Source organism: Mugil cephalus, chromosome 18 (genome assembly GCF_022458985.1).
Source record: "Mugil cephalus isolate CIBA_MC_2020 chromosome 18, CIBA_Mcephalus_1.1, whole genome shotgun sequence".
Lineage (NCBI taxonomy): Eukaryota > Metazoa > Chordata > Actinopteri > Mugiliformes > Mugilidae > Mugil > Mugil cephalus.
The window spans coordinates 6,116,140-6,136,061 of NC_061787.1; the positions used below are offsets into that span (position 1 = coordinate 6,116,140).

General features: G+C 42.5%; 1 protein-coding gene across 2 annotated transcripts in view; it reads left to right on the top strand.

Moving 5' to 3' along the window:
• arfgef1 (ADP-ribosylation factor guanine nucleotide-exchange factor 1 (brefeldin A-inhibited)) overlaps window positions 1-19,922 on the top strand; it is a 61,758-nt gene that overhangs the window by 35,705 nt on the left and 6,131 nt on the right. For both annotated transcript variants that reach the window (XM_047568079.1, XM_047568080.1), the window contains 25 exons: window positions 1,526-1,760; window positions 2,548-2,647; window positions 3,456-3,595; window positions 3,709-3,817; window positions 7,724-7,925; window positions 8,026-8,137; window positions 10,057-10,262; window positions 10,371-10,455; window positions 10,550-10,715; window positions 11,834-11,985; window positions 12,072-12,200; window positions 12,295-12,453; window positions 12,683-12,827; window positions 12,923-13,013; window positions 13,103-13,143; window positions 13,250-13,419; window positions 15,422-15,573; window positions 16,313-16,485; window positions 16,596-16,756; window positions 17,004-17,134; window positions 17,983-18,112; window positions 18,213-18,348; window positions 18,563-18,701; window positions 19,554-19,626; window positions 19,727-19,886. In XM_047568079.1, the coding sequence (XP_047424035.1) occupies window positions 1,526-1,760; window positions 2,548-2,647; window positions 3,456-3,595; window positions 3,709-3,817; window positions 7,724-7,925; window positions 8,026-8,137; window positions 10,057-10,262; window positions 10,371-10,455; window positions 10,550-10,715; window positions 11,834-11,985; window positions 12,072-12,200; window positions 12,295-12,453; window positions 12,683-12,827; window positions 12,923-13,013; window positions 13,103-13,143; window positions 13,250-13,419; window positions 15,422-15,573; window positions 16,313-16,485; window positions 16,596-16,756; window positions 17,004-17,134; window positions 17,983-18,112; window positions 18,213-18,348; window positions 18,563-18,701; window positions 19,554-19,626; window positions 19,727-19,886 (3,497 nt within the window). The remainder of the gene's footprint in view (window positions 1-1,525; window positions 1,761-2,547; window positions 2,648-3,455; window positions 3,596-3,708; window positions 3,818-7,723; window positions 7,926-8,025; window positions 8,138-10,056; window positions 10,263-10,370; window positions 10,456-10,549; window positions 10,716-11,833; window positions 11,986-12,071; window positions 12,201-12,294; window positions 12,454-12,682; window positions 12,828-12,922; window positions 13,014-13,102; window positions 13,144-13,249; window positions 13,420-15,421; window positions 15,574-16,312; window positions 16,486-16,595; window positions 16,757-17,003; window positions 17,135-17,982; window positions 18,113-18,212; window positions 18,349-18,562; window positions 18,702-19,553; window positions 19,627-19,726; window positions 19,887-19,922) is intronic.

Below are 19,922 nucleotides of genomic sequence, written 5' to 3' on the forward strand. Positions count from 1 at the left end.
CAACACTGATAATTGAGGAGCAGGAAAATTAAGAGGAAAAAGGTTTTTATCATCACTGATAGTTTGTTAAATATAGAGCCAACATACTCTTAAATGAGACCATGTTTGATTATTTCTCACTAGAAACCAGGTGATATCTTTATTTTTTGTTCATTAAAAGTTTGGTTCAAAAGTCTAATTTTCTTCCAGTTTCCTGTTTTGTTGTTATACCTTTACATAAGACTTTCATCTTTAACATGCATTTTAAACTTTTTTTTTTGTGCCCAACAACAGCAGCATTTGTCCTTTATGCAGCAATCAGCCACAACATTAAAACCCCTGAAGTCCAAGTCAACTATATTGTGAATTCTGACATGTGCAACAAATATACAGGATTGAAATCACATTCCTCAAAGACACACAGTGCAGCGACTATACATGAAATATGCCAACGCTGAGATTTAAAATGGAGGATTAAAAAACATAGCCTGTATAAACAAATTCACTGACAGATAGAAGTGAATAACATTAACCATCTTGTGACAACTGTGACTCCCCCACCCCATAGCGATGACACTCCTTGATGGCAGCAGTCGTCCCCAGCAGGATGCAGACACACACACACACACACACACACACACACACACACACACACACACACACACACACACACACACACACACACACACCACACAAAACGCATTAGAAACAACTAAAAAAAAAAACATGAATGTCAACTTAAAGGTGTTGATCTGGCCTCCAAATTCCCAAACTGATCAAGTATCTGTGCGATGGTCCACAGAGGCCCCTCCCCTCAACCCATATACGACCCAAACACACACACACACACACTAATAACATTCACAGTTTTGGAGGAAGAAGGTGGTCATAATGTTATGGCTGATAGGCGAATGGCGTCCCAGCAAATTTCAGCGCTCCCTTTAAACTGAAAACTTTCCATTTATTTAAGACTTAAGAAACATTCCTGTTCTGTGGGACAATCTTGCTGCAGCTTTAGCAACAAAGCATCTAATTATTTTAAGTCGATGCACATACGTTGTCGTGCCACAGAGTCTTTGCTTTGCTCGCTGAAGATGGAAGAGGTGGCGGATGTGCAGCCGAAACTCGGCATATTAAATCAGCCAAACAATCTTTTGAGGCTGCCGCTGCAGACGAACATACCAGGCGAGCTGAGGCTTTAAACGCGTAGCAGGACTTTGATTGAGGCGCCCGTGCGTTTCTCTGACAGCTGCTGAAGATTTGAGCGTCTCTGACGCTGAGACGCGGCTTGATGTTGGTCTCGCTGTGCGTTACGTTTACGTTACGGTTGAACTCTGCTTGAAAGTCACATAATTTCACTTTAAGAGAGACTTTTTTTACCCTTTTTGTTGCTGAATGTGTTGTGTGACTGACATGTTAATCTAATAATTCTTGGGCTTAGGTTCCCTACTAGAAAACACAACCTGATCGTCACATTATGCACGTTAGCAGAGTCCATCCTTCAGATTTTGCACCGAGTTTGTAACGTGAACTTCCGTCTCTTCAGATCCCACGAGCTGCGATCGAAGGTCTTGTCCCTCCAGCTGCTGCTGTCCATCCTACAGAACGCCGGGCCCATTTTCAAGACCAACGAGATGTTCATCAACGCCATCAAGCAATATCTGTGCGTGGCCCTGTCCAAGAACGGAGTCTCCTCTGTGCCTGAGGTCTTTGAACTCTCCCTCTCCATTTTCCTCACTCTGCTGTCCCACTTCAAGACGCACCTCAAGATGCAGATCGAGGTAATAACGCGTTCGCTTTTTTCCCCCCGTCTCTGCTGCTGCTTTTTTAATTTTTTTTAATATACAGGGAAAACCTGATGAACTAGTTGGCTGAGTAGCGGCAGCTATATTTATGTCGCCACCCACCGTTTCGTGGTGGTAACCGAGGCCGAGACGGCTTCACGCTTTTCTCTGGCGCCTGACAGTCTGGAAACAGGAAAATAACAAATAAAGTAGTGAAGTGAGGACGAATATATTAATAGTATAATAATCAAAAAATCTATTAATATAAATGAAAACAAACTTTATGTGTGACAAAACATTTGACGCACAATTAGACTTGTTAGACTTTAAAAATAATAGTGAAGAAAATGAAGAGGTCGTCGGCCTGATTTCTTCACAAAACCATTTTTGTCACATGCACTTCTCTTCTCTACAATCTAAGCTTATGTTACACAGTTGCACGTCTACTTTCTTCCTGCTGAACAGTGTGTTTTGACACTGACACTATTTCTCAGTGCAGCAGACGCCTGGAACAAATGATATATGAGACTTTTCTGCTGTAACAATGTTCCACCTCGGTTGAGTCACACTGTTATAAGGTTCCTGTTGCCTACAGTTTATTGTTCTGTCTGAGCTGGTACCAGGTTCCTAAAACATGCCCACCACCCCCCCATGCTATATTTGTTGTGTCGACTCAAGGGAAATCATGTGGGCTCCCGGGAAATTGCATTTTTTTTTTTTTTTGTCCGGGTTATGTCTGCAGCTTTGTGGTATTCCTGCTGTTTACACTGTCCTCCCTCTGCAGGTGTTCTTCAAAGAGATCTTCCTGTACATCCTTGAGACGTCCACGAGCTCCTACGACCACAAGTGGATGGTCATACAAACCCTCACTAGAATATGTGCAGGTTGGTGCCTCGGTTTTCTACGGAAGCATATTGTATTCACTTAAAAAAAAAAAAAAGAAGGATAAGAAGAAGAATCTGTTTTTTCTAAGTAATTTGTTTTTTTTTTTGGGGGGGGGGGCTAATTATTTCTGTTTTTCTGAGTAATGTATTTCTTTGGTTTGTTTTTCTGAGTCATTTTTTGTCTGTTTTTCTGAGTCATTTTTTTTTCGTGGTTTGTTTTTCCGAGGGTTTGTGGTTTTCAGTGTAATTATTTCCTATTTTTTTGGATATTATCAAAATCCTTAGTCTCCTGATCGACACCACATAACCAGCCTGAATGCATTTCAAATTCATCATCTTACAGCATGTAAGATGATGTACCGTATATGTGTGCATCAATCAATCAATAAATAAATTAATATATGCCATAAATGATATATAGGTATTTATTTATTTATTTATGGCATACATATTTAGGTATTAAGTCACTTATTTATGCATATATCTGTAGGTATTTTTTTTATTTATTAATTTATTTTTAAGTATGGCAGAATTGGTCCTACATAATATACCTAATATACATAATATAACATGCTGTAAAATGATGCATTTGAAATGCATTCAGGCTGAGTATGAGGTCAAAAGACAATCAGGAGACTGAGGGACAAAAACAAACCAAAGAAACATATTACTCAGAAATAATTAGCCATTAAAAAAAAAGCAAACCAAAAAATAAATTACTTAGTAAAACCGATCCTCTTTGTGTAATGAATAAACTGAGACAGTAATGTGCAGGTAAAGCCCTTGATTTTCAAAATAATAATTTCAGATGCCCAGAGTGTGGTGGACATCTACGTGAACTACGATTGTGACTTGAATGCTGCTAACATATTCGAACGGCTTGTCAACGACCTCTCGAAAATCGCCCAGGGACGCGGAGGTCATGAGCTCGGCACAACACCACTACAGGTGTTTGTTATTTTACTTTTTTCCCCTCCGTTCTCACTTTTTGTATTACCTTTCTTACCTTTCTGCAATGTTTCCTATGTTATTTTTACAGTTTCTGTTCTTGTCCCCTCTAGGAGCTGACCCTGAGAAAGAAAGGCCTCGAATGCCTGGTGTCCATCCTGAAATGTATGGTGGAATGGAGTAAAGATCAATATGTCAACCCCAATTCCCAGACCAGCCTCGGTGAGACACTGACGCACTGAACACGCTGCAATTTTCTCAAAACTTCCCGGTGTCTGATATGAATACGTGACACGAGGAAATTCTGTTTTCTGCTCCTTCGAATCCTTCACGCTGATCAAATATGTGTAAAGTCATCGGTGTCAGAGTTCGTGTTTGTCTTTTTTGTTGGGGCTAAACCAAACTAAACTAACTGCACACAGAATAGACGCTTAATGTTGAGCTACTAGTGCAATCACACAAAGGTGACTCAAACTCCAAGGGAACTCTATTCTACAATGACTCTGAGCAACATTTCACAAAACACAACATGTCAGAAAACACAACAACATTACAGAAAATCCAATAACATTTCAGAAAAACACAACATTTCAGAAAAACACAACATTACACAAAACACAATAACATTTTAGAAAACACAACAACATTACAGAAAATACGACATTTCAGAAAACACAACAACATTTTACAAAAACACAACATTTCGCTAAACACAATAACATTTCATTAAACACAACATTTCACAAAAACATGACATTTCACAAAACAACATTTTTTTTTACAAGACAGAACGTAACAGGAAACACAACATTTCACACAACACAACAATACAGGAAACACAACAACATTTCACAACAACACAACATTTCACAAAACACAGCATTACAGAAAACACATCATAGTAATGTAATGTCGTTGTGTTTTCTGTAAAGATTTGACAAAACACAACAACATTTCACAAAAACACAACAACATTTCACAAAAACATGACATTTCAGAAAACACAACAACATTACAAAAAACACAACAACGTTACAGAAAACACATAATAATATAATGTTGTTGTGTTTTCTGTAACGTCGTTGTGTTTTCTGTAACGTCGTTGTGTTTGGACCTTCAGGGCCACTGTACTATTCTCTTTATTCTGCAAAAGTATCCAGACACAGTCCTCTGGTGTAACTGTCCTTGTCAGAAGTGGGTTTAATGTACATGCACAGTGTAAATGAAGCTTCTGAACTTGGGTTGAGTGCAGTTTAATGCCTTGTTACTTTACTTTGCTCATAATAACCCAGAGAGTTTCTCCTCAAATCAAGTCAAATCAAACTTTACTTATATAGCACTTTTCATACAGAATGCATCGCAAAGTGTTTCACACAAAATATAAACATAAAACCATAAAACAAATAATAAAAACCAACCCAAGAAGTAGGGAAATGTAAAAGTTTAACTGAACTTCGGGAGTTGAACTCGTGTTAGTGTAAGACAGTGGAAGACATTCGGCCTGGTCCTGGCAGCAGTTCATCTCTGAGGTTAACTGGGGGTTTGCGATAAAGCTCGTACCCATCACATCAGCCAGGCTGCAATCAGCTGTAGAATTGACAGTTGGCATTCATTAGAGAAGCTCCAAGAAGGAAAGAGAGCATTCATCAGCTCAGCTCCAGTCAGACGAGGCAGCGAGATAACGCCCAGAGGCCGGCGCAGACAGGCTAATCCAGGCGGTTTAGTCCTTAAATTTATTTTATTTTTTTACCTTAGGCCCAAACTGCAATGAAACACCCATTCACTACATGCAGAGCTCATCCCGTGTGTGAGACTGGCCCCCCCTGGGTCTTCTACGCACCGGAGGATTTATGTTGTTTGCCCAAGGAGGAGCTCAAAAGTGCAACTTTGTGAAAAGACTGTAAAGATATCCCAGAAGCCCCCGGAGCTATCCACAGGCTAGCCTCGGGCCAAGCTGTCAGTGCTAACCAGCAGAGGCAGCTGTGTTCACTCGCAGGAATTTGATTCTGTCAAAACCTGTGACAACTCATTAGTAGTCCAGCAGCAGCTCATAGGTTAGGATTTCAATTTTGTTAAATCTGGCCTCCTGGCTGCTTGGGGTTTTTCAGACAAAAACTGTTTTCTCCCTCATACATTGTCTGTGAAGTTTCTCAGGCATCCAGGTCATGGTAATTCAAAAGGCGTTTAAAAAGAAACAAAAAGGCAACTTGTAGAGTTTTGAGAAGACGCTTCGCAGCTCATCCGAGTAGCTTCTTCAGCTCTAAGAGACAAGTGGGAAGTTGAGGTTTAAATAAGGGAACTCTATAAGCAAGTCTAGTAAGTTTCTGATGGGTTTTACCCACAAAGTTCCCTATTTAAACCTCAACTTCCCACTAGTCTCGTCTAGAACTGAAGAAGCTACTCGGACGTGCGACTGGGCCAATAGCCGGAAACCTGACAGGGTTAATGTGTAATATGTGGCCTCGTGATTGGCTCAGCAGTGATGGGGGCATCATCATCTTTCAACAGGAAGTCATAGTTTTTGAGAGAAAAAAATGATGTCCTCTTATGTGGACACTGGGATTTTTTTATTATTTACATTATAATAAAGTCACGCAATATGTGACAAAATATAAAACTGTTTATTTTAATACTTTTAATGGCTGTGCAAAGACAGAATAGCAAACAATTAAGTTCCAACGTCCTCAAACTTGCTAATTAGCGACGTTGTACCTTTTTGCTATTGATAAAATTTGTTAAACTTCTGCATTATATCAAACTAGAAACGTTAATGAGCGTAAACAAATAGGTTTTAACCATTACTACCACTAAAGGGCAGACCAAAGTGTCCACTAATGAGGACAATGGGTTAAAATGAAGCTGAATAAGCTGCAATAAAACCTAAAACTTAACGTCCTCATATGAGGACGCAGGGTCTTAGGACGATAAACTGCAGTACCCCTCTTGCAGACCTATGCTCTACAAGTCCACTTGCCTTTTTTTAAACACCTTCTGAATCCCTCATACATTTATTCTCAATATGACATGTGGTTGCAACACAATGAATTGTCAAGTGTACAGCAAAGTATATCACATCCACACTTTTCTGTCGTTTCCTCCCCTTTCTGGATCAAAGCAAGAGCAGGTAAAAGTTGAACAGTTTCGAGTGTTTGCTAGAATGTGTTGTGATGAGAACTGCTCGTTTTTAAGCCTGTCACGTCCGTAGCTTTAGACAGTTTTGTACTAGCGTTTGCATTTTATAACTTGTAACCAAAACCTTGTTTGCATTTACTTAAACTAATGACAGATTTTTTTTTAATTTGTGAACTAAAAATTCTGCTTGTTAATCTTATGGGACTGTTATGTTCATTTCCTCCTCCCTCCCTCCTTTCCCCATTTGTATTCCTTCACCTTTTCCTCTCTGCTCTGTAAGTCTGGGTACTGGAAGCACACTGCCAGCTCACATTACCGCGACACTGTCCTGAATGTTTTAAAGAGTTTCCAACGGGTAATCGGACGCCTCGCCGTGGCGCAGGGTTACAGGGTGGACTCGCTCCAGTAACAGCAGCAGATCCCCGAGTTTCGCTTTCTCAAAAACCACCTCTCTTGGCCTCGAGAGTCCTGGCTGCTTCCCCCTCCACCTCCACCTGCCTGGAGCTTTTTTTTTTACATAAACCCCGCCCCTTTTATAATTCTCCTTCCTTTTGCAGCCCCTGCCTTGCACCTGCTCTGTGTGTCTGTGAGAATAAATGATTTGGATTTTATCAGGCTGTGTGCGCATGTGTGTGATGCCTGTGTTCCTCCTCCTCCTCCTCCTCCTCCTCCTCCTCCTCCTCCTCCTCCTCCTCCTGCCAGTCATTAAGAAGACCTCGGGGTCATCCAGCCCCCGTGTTTCAGTTTCCTCTTTAAATTACTTGGAAGTTTCTCTCCCAAAGTTAGTAGCTTGAAGTTGGCTCATATTTTAAGCCTCTGGGCTGTTTCTGCCAGAGTTTCAATTAAAGTCCCTCACCTTTATGAGGGTTTCAGGGTGTTGCTCCTAAGAGTAACTACAGAACACTTGGTTTATTTCCACCCATCTATCATTCCTCCTTCTGCTTATCTGATGGTTATTTATTTATTTATTTATTTATTTTTTGTTTGGCTCCCTAGGCCAAGAGAAACCATCGGAGCAGGAGAGCACGGAGACCAAGGCCCCGGAGACCATAAACCGCTATGGCAGCATTAACTCACTGGACTCCACAGCCTCGTCCGGGATCGGAAGCTACAGCACACAGATGTCAGGCACCGACAACCCCGAGCAGTTCGAGGTCCTCAAACAGCAAAAGGAGATCATCGAGCAGGGCATCGATCTGTAAGCGTTGCTGCATGCACATACATCAGTGAGCCAATTTACACCACGACGTTACGTTGCCTTCAATATGTTTTTTTTTTTTGTCTTGGTTTTTCCATAGGTTCAACAAGAAACCAAAGAGAGGAATCCAGTACCTTCAAGAGCAAGGCATGCTGGGTACGACCCCGGAGGACCTCGCTCAGTTCTTGCACCAGGAGGAGAGGCTTGATTCGGTAATATGACCGCATACACATATCAGCCATAACATTATAACCACTGACAGGAGAAGTGAATAACATTTAAAGCATCTTGTGTGAATTCAGTGTTCTGCTTTAAAACTTTTGGACCTGGGATTCATTCATGTGGATGTTACTTAGACGTGTAGCACCCACCTAGACCAGACCAGACAACCCCACCCCATAGTAATAACACTCCATCACAAAAACACTTCAGGAATAAAAAACAGCACAAGATGTTTACCTGGTCTCCAAATTCACTAGCTCCATTTTATTTATTTTATTTATAGTTCTTTCTACCGTTTTTATATTTGCACTACTTTAGCCAGGACCTACCATTCAGAATCTCAAAATGTTCACAAGTAGTGACAATAAATGAATCTTGAATCTGAGGGGTGATCCACACAGGCCCCTCCCCTCAACCTTACATGATTGATAAGGCCACGCCCCCTTTATGGGTGAAAACAAAGGAGGAGTTGCTACGTTGTGTTAGTTCCTTCGAACAATTTAAAAGCTAAAAGTCTGGATTTTTTCTCTGCTCCCGTCAAGAGAAAGGGACAAAAACCAAATAAATGTTTGGCTTCAGGCCATAAAACGGATGGACAAAGATGCAAAGCTGTGGGACTCTGATAGTCGATGTGTGTACGTGTGTTGCAAACACTTTAAATCGCTTTAAATTAAACGTTAGCTAACGTCAGTCATCACACTTTCACAAATTTCATGTTACAAAGTCAAAGCGGTGAATGTTGATGCTGAACTGAAATGACAGTAGACGACAGAGTAGAGTTACGTTCTGTGAAGCATTTTTGGGTTAACGTTGGCTAAGCTTCTTGCTGTATTTGTTTCTTACCTACTGCTGTTGGCTAGGCTAGTTAGCTGGTGTTTTCTAGTGTTTTACTTCCGTGGCTACGCTAATTAGCTGGTGTCTGTTATTTCTGATCCTAGCAGAAGGGAGCGGTGTTAGCTGAAGTGTAGTTGCATGTCCCATCACCTCTATTACCTACTGCTGCTGGCTAGGCTAGGCTAGGCTAGGCTATTTAGTAGCTGACTGCTGGTCGGTTGGACTAGGCTGCTAAATGAGTTTTGCCTCAGATCATGACACAAAGGATTGTAACATCTTGTCCTGTGTGTTAATCAATGTCACGACTAATTAATTAAACATTATGGAATGATTATGAATTGATGACAGTTGTCATATATTCATTTATGTGTCTGCCTTACTATTATTAACCATTTCACCCGATTTCCGGCCGACGAATGCTAACAACACAAAATAAACACAAAAGACGCCACAGGACACCCTCAGAAGGCCCAGGTCCACTGAAATGTTTTGGAGGCACGAGTATCAGGAAGGTGGTCATAATGTTAGGCCTCATCAGTGTATTTTGTTTCAGGCTGTTGCCATGTCAACCTGAGGATGCACAAACCACAGCACTAATCTCAGACCGAGCACACTGATCTGGGACAACACACAGCTCACTCAGCTGCACTGTTTCACTCTTGTGGTGTTTGATTTGGAGTCCTAAATAAAAGGGAACCTGGCAACCGGCGAACGCTTGGCACCCAAACATATCGCCGGTCCAGCTCGACAAACTCTGCCCTTTCAGCCGATACAGAAGCCAAACAATTACAAAATCCACTGTGTCAGTGTGAACTTAGATATTAGATTAAACAGCCTCGAGAATCTCTGTGCACAACATGTAAGATGATTCATAACATCTGGTTATTAGTTGCATTAGTTTCATCCACGCTGACTAGAATCTGTTAGAACCTGCAAAGACAATATATATTAAGATTTTCCTCCGCTTTTCTTTCTTATGATGAAATAAACGTCTGATTCGAACCAAACTTGACACAAACTTGCTCTTATCAGTGCGGTGAATAGCAGCATGTTAAGATTAGCCTCTGTTTTTTAGACTCAAGTGGGAGAATTCCTTGGAGATAATGACCGTTTCAATAAAGAAGTGATGTACGCCTACGTGGATCAGATGGACTTCCAGGGCAAGGACTTCGTCTCCGCACTACGGATGTTCCTGGAGGGCTTTCGTCTTCCCGGGGAGGCCCAGAAGATTGACCGGCTCATGGAGAAATTTGCCGCGAGATATCTCGAATGCAATCAGGGGTGAGAAACGTCCTGACCTGGGGTGGGATTTGATTCTCTGCAGCCAGTGTGCATCACACGGGTCAGTTAATCTGCTTTCTTTCCCTTCTCTTCCTTTCAATCATCCAGGCAAACGCTCTTCGCCAGTGCCGACACTGCGTACGTCCTCGCCTACTCCATCATTATGCTGACGACAGACCTCCACAGTCCGCAGGTAAGCGCTCCCCCTCAGCGAGGCAGCAGCCTTTGGGAATATTTTTTGACAGTCTCGACGTAGCCTCTGACTATCCACGTCGTTATCCGTGCAGGTGAAGAATAAAATGACAAAAGAGCAATACATCAAGATGAACCGGGGCATCAACGACAGCAAAGACCTGCCGGAGGAGTATCTCTCGGCCATCTACGACGAGATTGCGGGGAAGAAGATTGCTATGAAGGAGACGAAGGAGCTCACCATGAAATCCAACAAGCAGAGTGAGTCCTGCTGCCGTGGCGTTTTTTCAAAGCTCCGATAAAGAGTGTGATTTTTAGAAATTACCCTCAGCCGTTAATCTTCTTTGCTGTAATGGTTTTGGATGAGGGCTACAGCCGTTGACGTCGAATCTTCTACGCGAATCAAGTTTATTTCATTTATGTAGCATCTTAAAAGCAAAGAGCATTTGCACCAAAGTGCTTCACATTCAACGTGTCGTATAAAAAGTGTAAAATACAGATCAGCATCTGTGCATCAACAAATTAAAAACTATTAACACCCAGGGTGATGAGGTGAAAAAATGAAAACAGATCAAATGCTATTAAAGGCCAAGGAGTAAAGAAGGTGAGTCAGAGCTTCTAATGGCTTCTGGCACGCTGGTTAAAGGTCCCACATTATGCAAAATTTACTCTATAAAGGTTTTTTTTAACAGTAATATGTGCCCCCGTAGCCTGTTTATGAAGCCTTAGAAGTGAAAAAAACCTCACTTGCTTGCTCCACTTTTAGCCTTTTTCCTTTCTTGACGTCATGCGGGGAAATAATCACTCCCCCAGATATATCAGCCTGTCCTCTAAATGTTTTTCTCCTCGCAAACTCTTACAAACACAAAAAGTACAAGCAAAGCATTATTATACATGTTGAAAAAATGTATAATATGGGACCTTTAAGCTTCCTTTTAACCCTTTAAAACCGAACAGGTCGACAACGATGCGTTAAAGCGCGCTGTATTGGAATTACCGTAACTCCCAGTGGTTTGCGCTTCTGACAAAATTCTAAATGTGGCTGAACACTGGGAAGTTGTGCTTTTGTCTGGAAGGCCTCCGTGACACCTCAAGGGTTTAACTGACTTAATTTTTACCAACAAATTCCTCCCTTTCTTCCCAACCTGCAGCCAACAGCAGCGGTGCATCATCATTACCGTAATAACAGCTCTTTTCCTCAAAAAGCGCAACTTCCCAGTGTTCATTATTGTAATTCAGATACCGCAAGCTTTTTTTTTTTTTTTTTTATGCGTAGGCGGACGTCTTAAAAGGTTAAATGAAAATCTTCCACGTTTTTTGCTTGATGCTTTTGTTCGGGCTGTTCCGTACAAACCCATCTGTTGTTGGTTCTCGTTCAGGTGTGGCCAGTGAGAAGCAGAGGCGCCTGCTGTACAATGTGGAGATGGAGCAGATGGCCAAGACGGCCAAAGCCCTGATGGAGGCCGTGAGTCACGTCCAGGCTCCCTTCACCAGTGCCACACATCTGGAGCACGTGAGGCCCATGTTCAAGGTAACGCCGGCCGACACGTACACCTGCTCTACACTCTGCTCCCCACATCTGCACACAAACCGACTGTCTTCTCGTTTGTTCCTCAGCTGGCGTGGACGCCCTTCCTGGCTGCTTTCAGCGTGGGCCTCCAGGACTGCGACGACACCGAGGTGGCCTCGCTGTGTCTCGAAGGAATCCGCTGTGCCATCAGGATAGCGTGCATCTTCTCCATACAGGTGAAAGAACCGGAGGATCGGTGTCTGGCTGCGTCTATTAGCCGGCAGCGTTCTGACTCTTTTTTTTGTCTTTACTGCTTTGTCTCCGTGGCAGCTGGAGAGGGATGCGTACGTGCAGGCGCTGGCGCGGTTCACTCTGCTGACGGCCAGCTCCGGCATCGCGGAAATGAAGCAGAAGAACATCGACACCATCAAGACCCTCATCACTGTGGCCCACACGGACGGCAACTACCTGGGCAACTCCTGGCATGAGGTCTGCGTTTCCTCCTCTGTTTTATATCACCTCTCCTAATTCAAGCTGTGAGCCTCAACAGCCTTCAAAATCATGTGGGATGTGTACACATATATATATTTATATTTTTAGAACAGCCTCCTTACATTATTATTGTTATTCACAGCTAGCAGTGGGATTTTGCCAGGCAGAGCGGCACAGCAGTTAAATCTTGTTTTATCGGTGCATTTATCCTCCTTTCCTTTCTCAGATCATGAAGTGCATTAGTCAGTTGGAGCTGGCTCAGCTGATCGGTACGGGGGTCAAGGCGCGCTACATCTCAGGGACGGTGCGGGGCAAGGAGGGCTTCATCACAAGCACGAAGGAGCAGAGCAACGACGAGTACCTGGGCCTAGGTCAGCGGCGGGAGGACATCCAATGTTTCATTTTACTTGAGCTGCATCTCTTTTCAAAGAGCGGTTTGTGCTTTCAATGTCTGAATTCTCTGCAGTCGGAGGGACGGTGGACCGGAAGCAGATCGCCAGCATTCAAGAGTCGATCGGAGAGACCAGCTCTCAGAGTGTGGTGGTGGCCGTGGACAGGTACTGAACTAAAATCAGCTCTTAATTAGCTCTTATTTCTGCCCCTAAAGCTTCAAATATAAATAAAAATAATGATTTTTCTGCTTTAGAATATTCACAGGTTCTACCAGACTGGATGGCAACGCAATAGGTGAGTCTAATCCATCTTCGACATCTTCAAGCTACATTTGATTTGATTTCCTGTACAAAGCACCTTTCTCTTGCTCATCTCCCGTCATCTCCTGTCCGTTCGATAGTTGATTTCGTGCGCTGGCTGTGCGCCGTGTCCATGGATGAGCTGGCCTCGCCCACGCACCCACGTATGTTCAGCCTGCAGAAAATAGTTGAGATCTCCTATTACAACATGGGTCGCATCAGGCTGCAGTGGTCCAGGATCTGGGAGGTTATCGGGGACCACTTCAACAAGGTGGGCGATGTTCGGCGTAGCTTTTAAAATAAATGCTAGGTTTTGTCGACCGCGATCTGGGTGAATTTTTCAGAGCTGGTGAGAAGACACGTAGGAAGCACGGTGCTTCCAGAGATTGATTTTATTCTTCTGCAGCACAGGTGTCAAACATGCAGCTCCCGGGAAAAAAGCGGACCAGTAAAAATAACTGCTATTCCAAGGTTTTACCAAATTTTAGTGAGAATTGTGGACATAATACAACAACCGAAACCAAGAACTATACAGAAATTGCACTTCTTTTTCTAAAGGGGAGACACAGCAGGTCGCTTATTAATTTTTTTTTTGCTGTTTTGCTTAATTAAAATTTCTTCTTTCAAACTAGTTTTTAAAAAAATGGTCAAAATTCATATTTAGGTGTTTATTTCACTACACTTTGTCTGTGTTGCACCTCTAATTTACTCCTAAAGTCACTTAAAGTCAGCTTTCTATGCTCGTCTCTACCCCAGCATATTATAAGGTGCTGTTGTGAAGCTCTTTTTCTCCTGCAGAAGTCTGTCAGGTCCAAATAAGGTCATATCCTTTGTATTGGGAACCAATCGTGGAAGTAGAAAGGCTGATCTGAAGCTAATTTCACACTCTGATTGGTTGGTGTCGATTTCTGACAACGTGATTGGTTCAAAAGCATCACGTGACCAGATATTCTGCCTCTAGTCTGTGTTTATCTGCGAGGGACATTTAAAAATACAGTGAAGTCTTCTTTAAGAAGGAAATTACAGCTCAAATGAGCAAGAAAAGTCAATGAACATATGAATGAAGGATAGGGGAAATTAGACTCATCTGAGTTCATCCGGCCGTAAATTGTCAAAGGTGGAGACGATCAGCAATGGATCATCATTCATCATGTTTGACACTTGAATGAACTTATTGAAAATTTAATCTGATATTATATATGTTGATATGGTTATATGATATGTTTTGAAGGATTTGAGTAGATTTGGTTTTGGTACAGAGTGGTTTCCAATAAAAAATATACATGATTTTGTAATGTAAAACTTTAAAGGCCGTTTTCTTTAGCCAGAAATCTCCACTTCAGTAGCACTTACACAAACCAAACTTTCCAGATTTATTCCTATCTACATTCTGCAGGTATTTCCAGAGGGGATTTTTCATATATCATTCAGAGCCTGATTTATAGAACATTTTACTCCTAAAAACATGGCAAAAAAAATAAATAAATAATAATATTTTTTGTACTGTTGACAGTATTTTGTGATTTATGGAGTGATAAAAACAGATATCCTAAATTCCCTCCGTAAATACCTGGAAATCTAACATGTTAACAAAATGAAACAAGAATTTTCAACCACACTTTAGCCATTATTCAAATTTCTGTTCTGGAAACTCATGCAAATTAGTGCATATTTAAGTAGATAACTCCTCATTTGCATATTTAAATATAAATTCACATAATTTGTATTTATGTAAGTAATCAACTGGAGAAGTTTCATGGTGATATCTATTAGTTAAAAAATTAATTTTACCCTATTCACCTGTAGTGTCTCACCTTAAATGTAAACACTTTCATAATGCACTAAAACAAAGGGAAAACATGTGGAGTTGTCATTATTTTTGGATTAATAAGCTGTTGCGTTACTTGAGATCAAACTGGGCTGAGACCTAAAAATGAGTTTGACACATCTACAGTTTCATTTCACTCAGTAATAAACTGAAATTGTTGCCACTGGACTTGTGAATGTGCTTGAACAGCTGCAGACTGGGTGTGTTCTGTGTACAATCTACTCCTCCAAGTTTTTTTAAGGCGTATTTGTTTACCTTCTGGTGGGTGAGCGGTTTCTCCGCCGCGTTTGCCGACAGGTTTTTCTGTTCCGAGCTCAACTAAAACACACGGTTTGTTCTGGGAGAGCTGCTCTCGACGCGCTGAATTTAGGAATTTAGGGAGAAAGGAGGCTTAGAAGTCAAATAAATAAAAAATAATAATGATAAGTGCGACGTGTCTGTCCAGGTTGGCTGCAGCACCAACGAAGACGTGGCCATCTTCGCGGTGGATTCCCTCAGGCAGCTGTCCATGAAGTTTTTGGAAAAAGGCGAGCTGGCGAACTTCAGGTTCCAGAAGGACTTTCTGAGGCCTTTTGAGCATATCATGAAAAAGAACAGGTAAGGAAGCAGATGTATTGGATTTTTTCCTCATATACCTGCAGTCACCTCAGCAGCAGCTCTCTCCCTCTACCACTCCTTCATATTTCTTCGTTTCCTTCTTCCTCCCTGTAGCAGTGAGTGAGCACATTATTTGTTTTTTTCCACGCAGCAACATTTCAGACCTGACCTATTTCCGTCTCTTTGCATTACTCTCCCAGTCAATTCATTATTATTTTTTTTCCTAGTTTTATCCAAATCTTAAATCGGGCGATATACGGGGCTCACCCCCCTGTACATGTTGCTTTTGGAATTGTGTAAAACACGTAAAAAAAAAATGGCAAGCTCTGTTTCACTGCAGCGCTTTTCATTGATATGAAACGGGAGTAGCAGCGTGAGTATAAATCCACCCACACACGGTGAACAGGCTGAGAGCTTGAGCAGAGAGGCGATGGCAAACGGCCACGTAAACCCCGCAGCATGAGTGTGTCTGCTCATGCTGCCTTCCTCTTGTGTTGGTGTGTGTTCACGTGTGTGTGTGTGTGTTATGGTAAATGGAGGCAGAGCTGTTCTCTCATTCATAACTACTGAGCAATTAGGAGCATTCTTTACTATGGCAACAGTTGCTGTGGAAAAGAATTAATTCATAAAAAAAAAAAAAAAGTGCCAACTGACTGAAAACGGCTCCAGAGCTTTTAAAGCTAATTTACATCAATAAAAATATGAATCTGTTCTTTCCTCACACCTTTTCTTCTTTCAGATCCCCCACCATTAGAGACATGGTGGTGCGCTGCATAGCCCAGATGGTTAACTCCCAGGCGGCGAACATCCGTTCAGGATGGAAGAACATCTTCTCCGTCTTCCACTTGGCCGCCTCCGACCAGGATGAGAGCATCGTGGAGCTGGCCTTCCAGACCACGGGCCACATCGTCAGTAAGTCCTCTTTTACTTCGTAAACTCCTCCCACGGCCGGCAGGTACCGAATACGATCTCACCGCCGTCTCGCTTCTTCTCCCCGCCGCCTTTCATCGCTCCTCTCCCAGCGAATGTATTTGAGAAGCACTTTGCGGCCACAATCGACTCCTTCCAGGACGCCGTCAAGTGTCTGTCGGAGTTCGCCTGCAACGCCTCTTTCCCGGACACCAGCATGGAAGCCATCCGCCTCATCCGACACTGCGCCAAATACGTCTCCGAGAGACCGCAGGTCAGTCTTCAGGATTCTCAGTTTCCTGCATGGTCCAGGTTGCATGAAATCCAGATGTGTAAAATGTGCTTAAAGTTTAAAATAATAATACTAATCCTCAACGTCATAGCTAGAGCATTTACAGTGCCTGTGAGAAGCAGGTACATCGTGCATTAGAAATAAACGTGTACTGGATGCGTAGGAGGGCGAACTCTCACCCGAGGCAGATACGGCCGAGCGTTGATGGTGGCTGTTGTTTCTCTGGCAGGCGTTCAAAGATTACACCAGTGATGACATGAATGTAGCGCCCGAGGACCGCGTGTGGGTGCGAGGTTGGTTCCCCATCCTCTTCGAGCTCTCCTGCATCATCAACAGGTGCAAATTGGATGTCAGGACCAGGTAGGTGGTCGCAGCTTGGTGGGCGGGAATCGTTTAAGGCAATAAAAGGATGAATTTTAAACGTGAATGACGTCATGTTTCAGATTATTCAAATGCCGGAACAGGTTCTGTAAAGTCTTGCTGCATGTTGAATGTTTACAAGGTCTCGTTTTAGTGAAGTGTAGGAACCCTGACCCAAACCCATTCATACCATTTCCATATTCATATTTTCAAAGAAAAAAAAAAGAATCTACACTTTGATTTATCCTGTAAATAAGTTTTTCAAAACAGACTATCTTGTTTATTTCATCTCTCCGTTCTGATCTGGTTTTATGCACACACCGCAGAGGTGTTTACCTCTCTGAGAAGTTGACGTGTGCATGTTGTCGCCTTCAGCTCTTCAGCTGATTCCTCTCCTTCCATTACTCCCTGAAATATTTCAAACAGATCTCCTGTCAAAACATTTTTTTTTAGGCCTTTTTATGTAGGAAGTGACACTAACAGAAAACCCTCTGACTCTACGAACACTTTTATTCTGAAAGTGCACCAACTTTGATCTGGTGAAATCTACATAAATGCATTCTGGGAAACCTCCCTAACCACATCCTCTACTTCCTGCTGCAGCCTCGATAAAACGGGCCGGACTTTGAATCGGTCACATTAGCAGGATCTTAATCTAGCAGTTAAATAAATAAACATTGCACAACTTTCGTTAATGAACCATAGGCTCCAACATCATTTCGTTTTTTTAGATTTGTTCTTTAAAACTAGATTTTCAGAATAAACTTGAACCCTTTGCTGCTGTAAAATACACCTCAACACCTGTGGCATTGTGTGTGTGTGTGTGTGTTTGTGTGTGTTTTTCCCAGGGGCCTGACGGTGATGTTCGAGGTGATGAAGACCTACGGGCACACCTTTGAAAAGCACTGGTGGCAAGACCTTTTCAGAATCGTCTTCAGGATCTTTGACAACATGAAGTTGCCTGAGCAACAGACTGAGGTAGAAGACGAGTCTTTCATCAGCTGCTTCAAATGCGTCTTCAAATGTCAAGCCTGTGGTTTTTGGTTTTCATGTCGACATATTGCTTTCCCCCCGACAGAAAGCAGAGTGGATGACCACGACCTGCAACCATGCACTTTACGCCATCTGTGACGTCTTCACCCAGTACTTCGAGTCCCTCAGCGGCGTCCTGTTGGACGACATCCTGGCTCAGCTGTACTGGTGTGTGCAGCAAGGTCGGTGCACGGCTCTTTTTAGATGTGGTAATGATTTATCCAGAGTGTAAAAGAAGTTTAGTGATCAATACAGTAACTGTTTTAGTGTTTCAGGTCTGTTTATAGAAGAAGAGACGAGAAGGAGTCTCAGCAGAATGCACATATTGATGCATTTCATCTATTTTTTTTTTCCTCTCCCTCCTCATCCTCTTCGTCTTCTTCTTCATCTCTAAAGATAATGAGCAGCTTGCCCGTTCAGGCACCAACTGTCTGGAGAACGTGGTCATCTTGAACGGAGAGAAGTTCTCTCCAGAGACCTGGGACAAGACGTGTAACTGCATGCTGGACATCTTCAAGACCACGATCCCCCACTCGTAAGCCGCTCCTCTCATTATCAAAAGCCGTGTCCTCTTTAACCTCTTGACACCCTGCGTCCTCATATGGGGACGTTAGGTTTTAGGTTTGCGGCAGCTCTGTTATCCTCATAATCACCCTCGGATCTTTGAAAACTTGCATGAAAAGACCTTGGAGCAGCTACATTTCATTCTCGCTTTCAAGTAGATTCCGAGTCTTGGTCCTGTTTGTTTATCTTGGCCAGGTTTCCCTCGGAAAACAGGTCTTTGTGTCTCAGTGAGATCGACTCGGTTAAATAAAGGCAAATAAAAAGAACAAACTAATTAGCAAGTTTGAGGATATTGGGATTTCATTGTTTGCAATTCTGCCTTTGTTCAGGTATTAAACGTTTTTATATTTTGTTAATCATTGGTGACTTTATTGTAACATGCAGTGAAATAATCCCCGTGTCCATATACGAGGACGTATATTTATACTTCTTAAATCCTACTAATACCTTGGAGAAATTAAAAATGCACACCAAGCAAAAGCTCAGGCCTCAGGAGGTTAAAGGCAAAGCCTGATTTATATACAAATGAGGACTCGAAGGGATAAATCCTATTAGCTGCTAAATGAAAGTGGCAGATAAAATGAAATAAAATTATCTCTGGTTGTCGTTTCCACAATTAACTCCCAGCACATTCATCTTGTAACCTGGTCCTTCGGCACACACATCGGAGCGGAACACATTTATATTTATAGGTCAAAAATAATGAAGAGACTTAAATGAAAACCTTGTTTATCTCAGGTGATATTGTTGCGTCGTGGATGGAAGTCATTTGTCTCTCTTAATTCAGGTGATTATTGAATAATCATTTCTCCTGTTTTCTAAGGCTGTTGACGTGGAGACCAGCAGGTATGGAGGGAGAACACATGACAACGCAGAGCCTGGCGGACAAACAGCTGGTAAAGAAAACTCATTTCAATTGAAGATTTCAAAACAACTGTATTTACCAAATTACGTTACGAATGAATAACTTTCTTTTTTATTCTCCTTTGATCTCAGGACTCGGTTTCCCAGAAGTCTGTGGACATTCAGTCCCGATCCGATGACCAGCACTCCGTCAGCAGTGCCGACAGGTCGGCTCTGGAGAACCGTCGTCAGAGTCAGTACAGCTCGGCCTCGGGCGCGCTGGAGGACGGCTCCAGGAGCAGGACCCCTACAAGTAAACCCGACTCTTCAACCCGTGTGAACGCGCCGG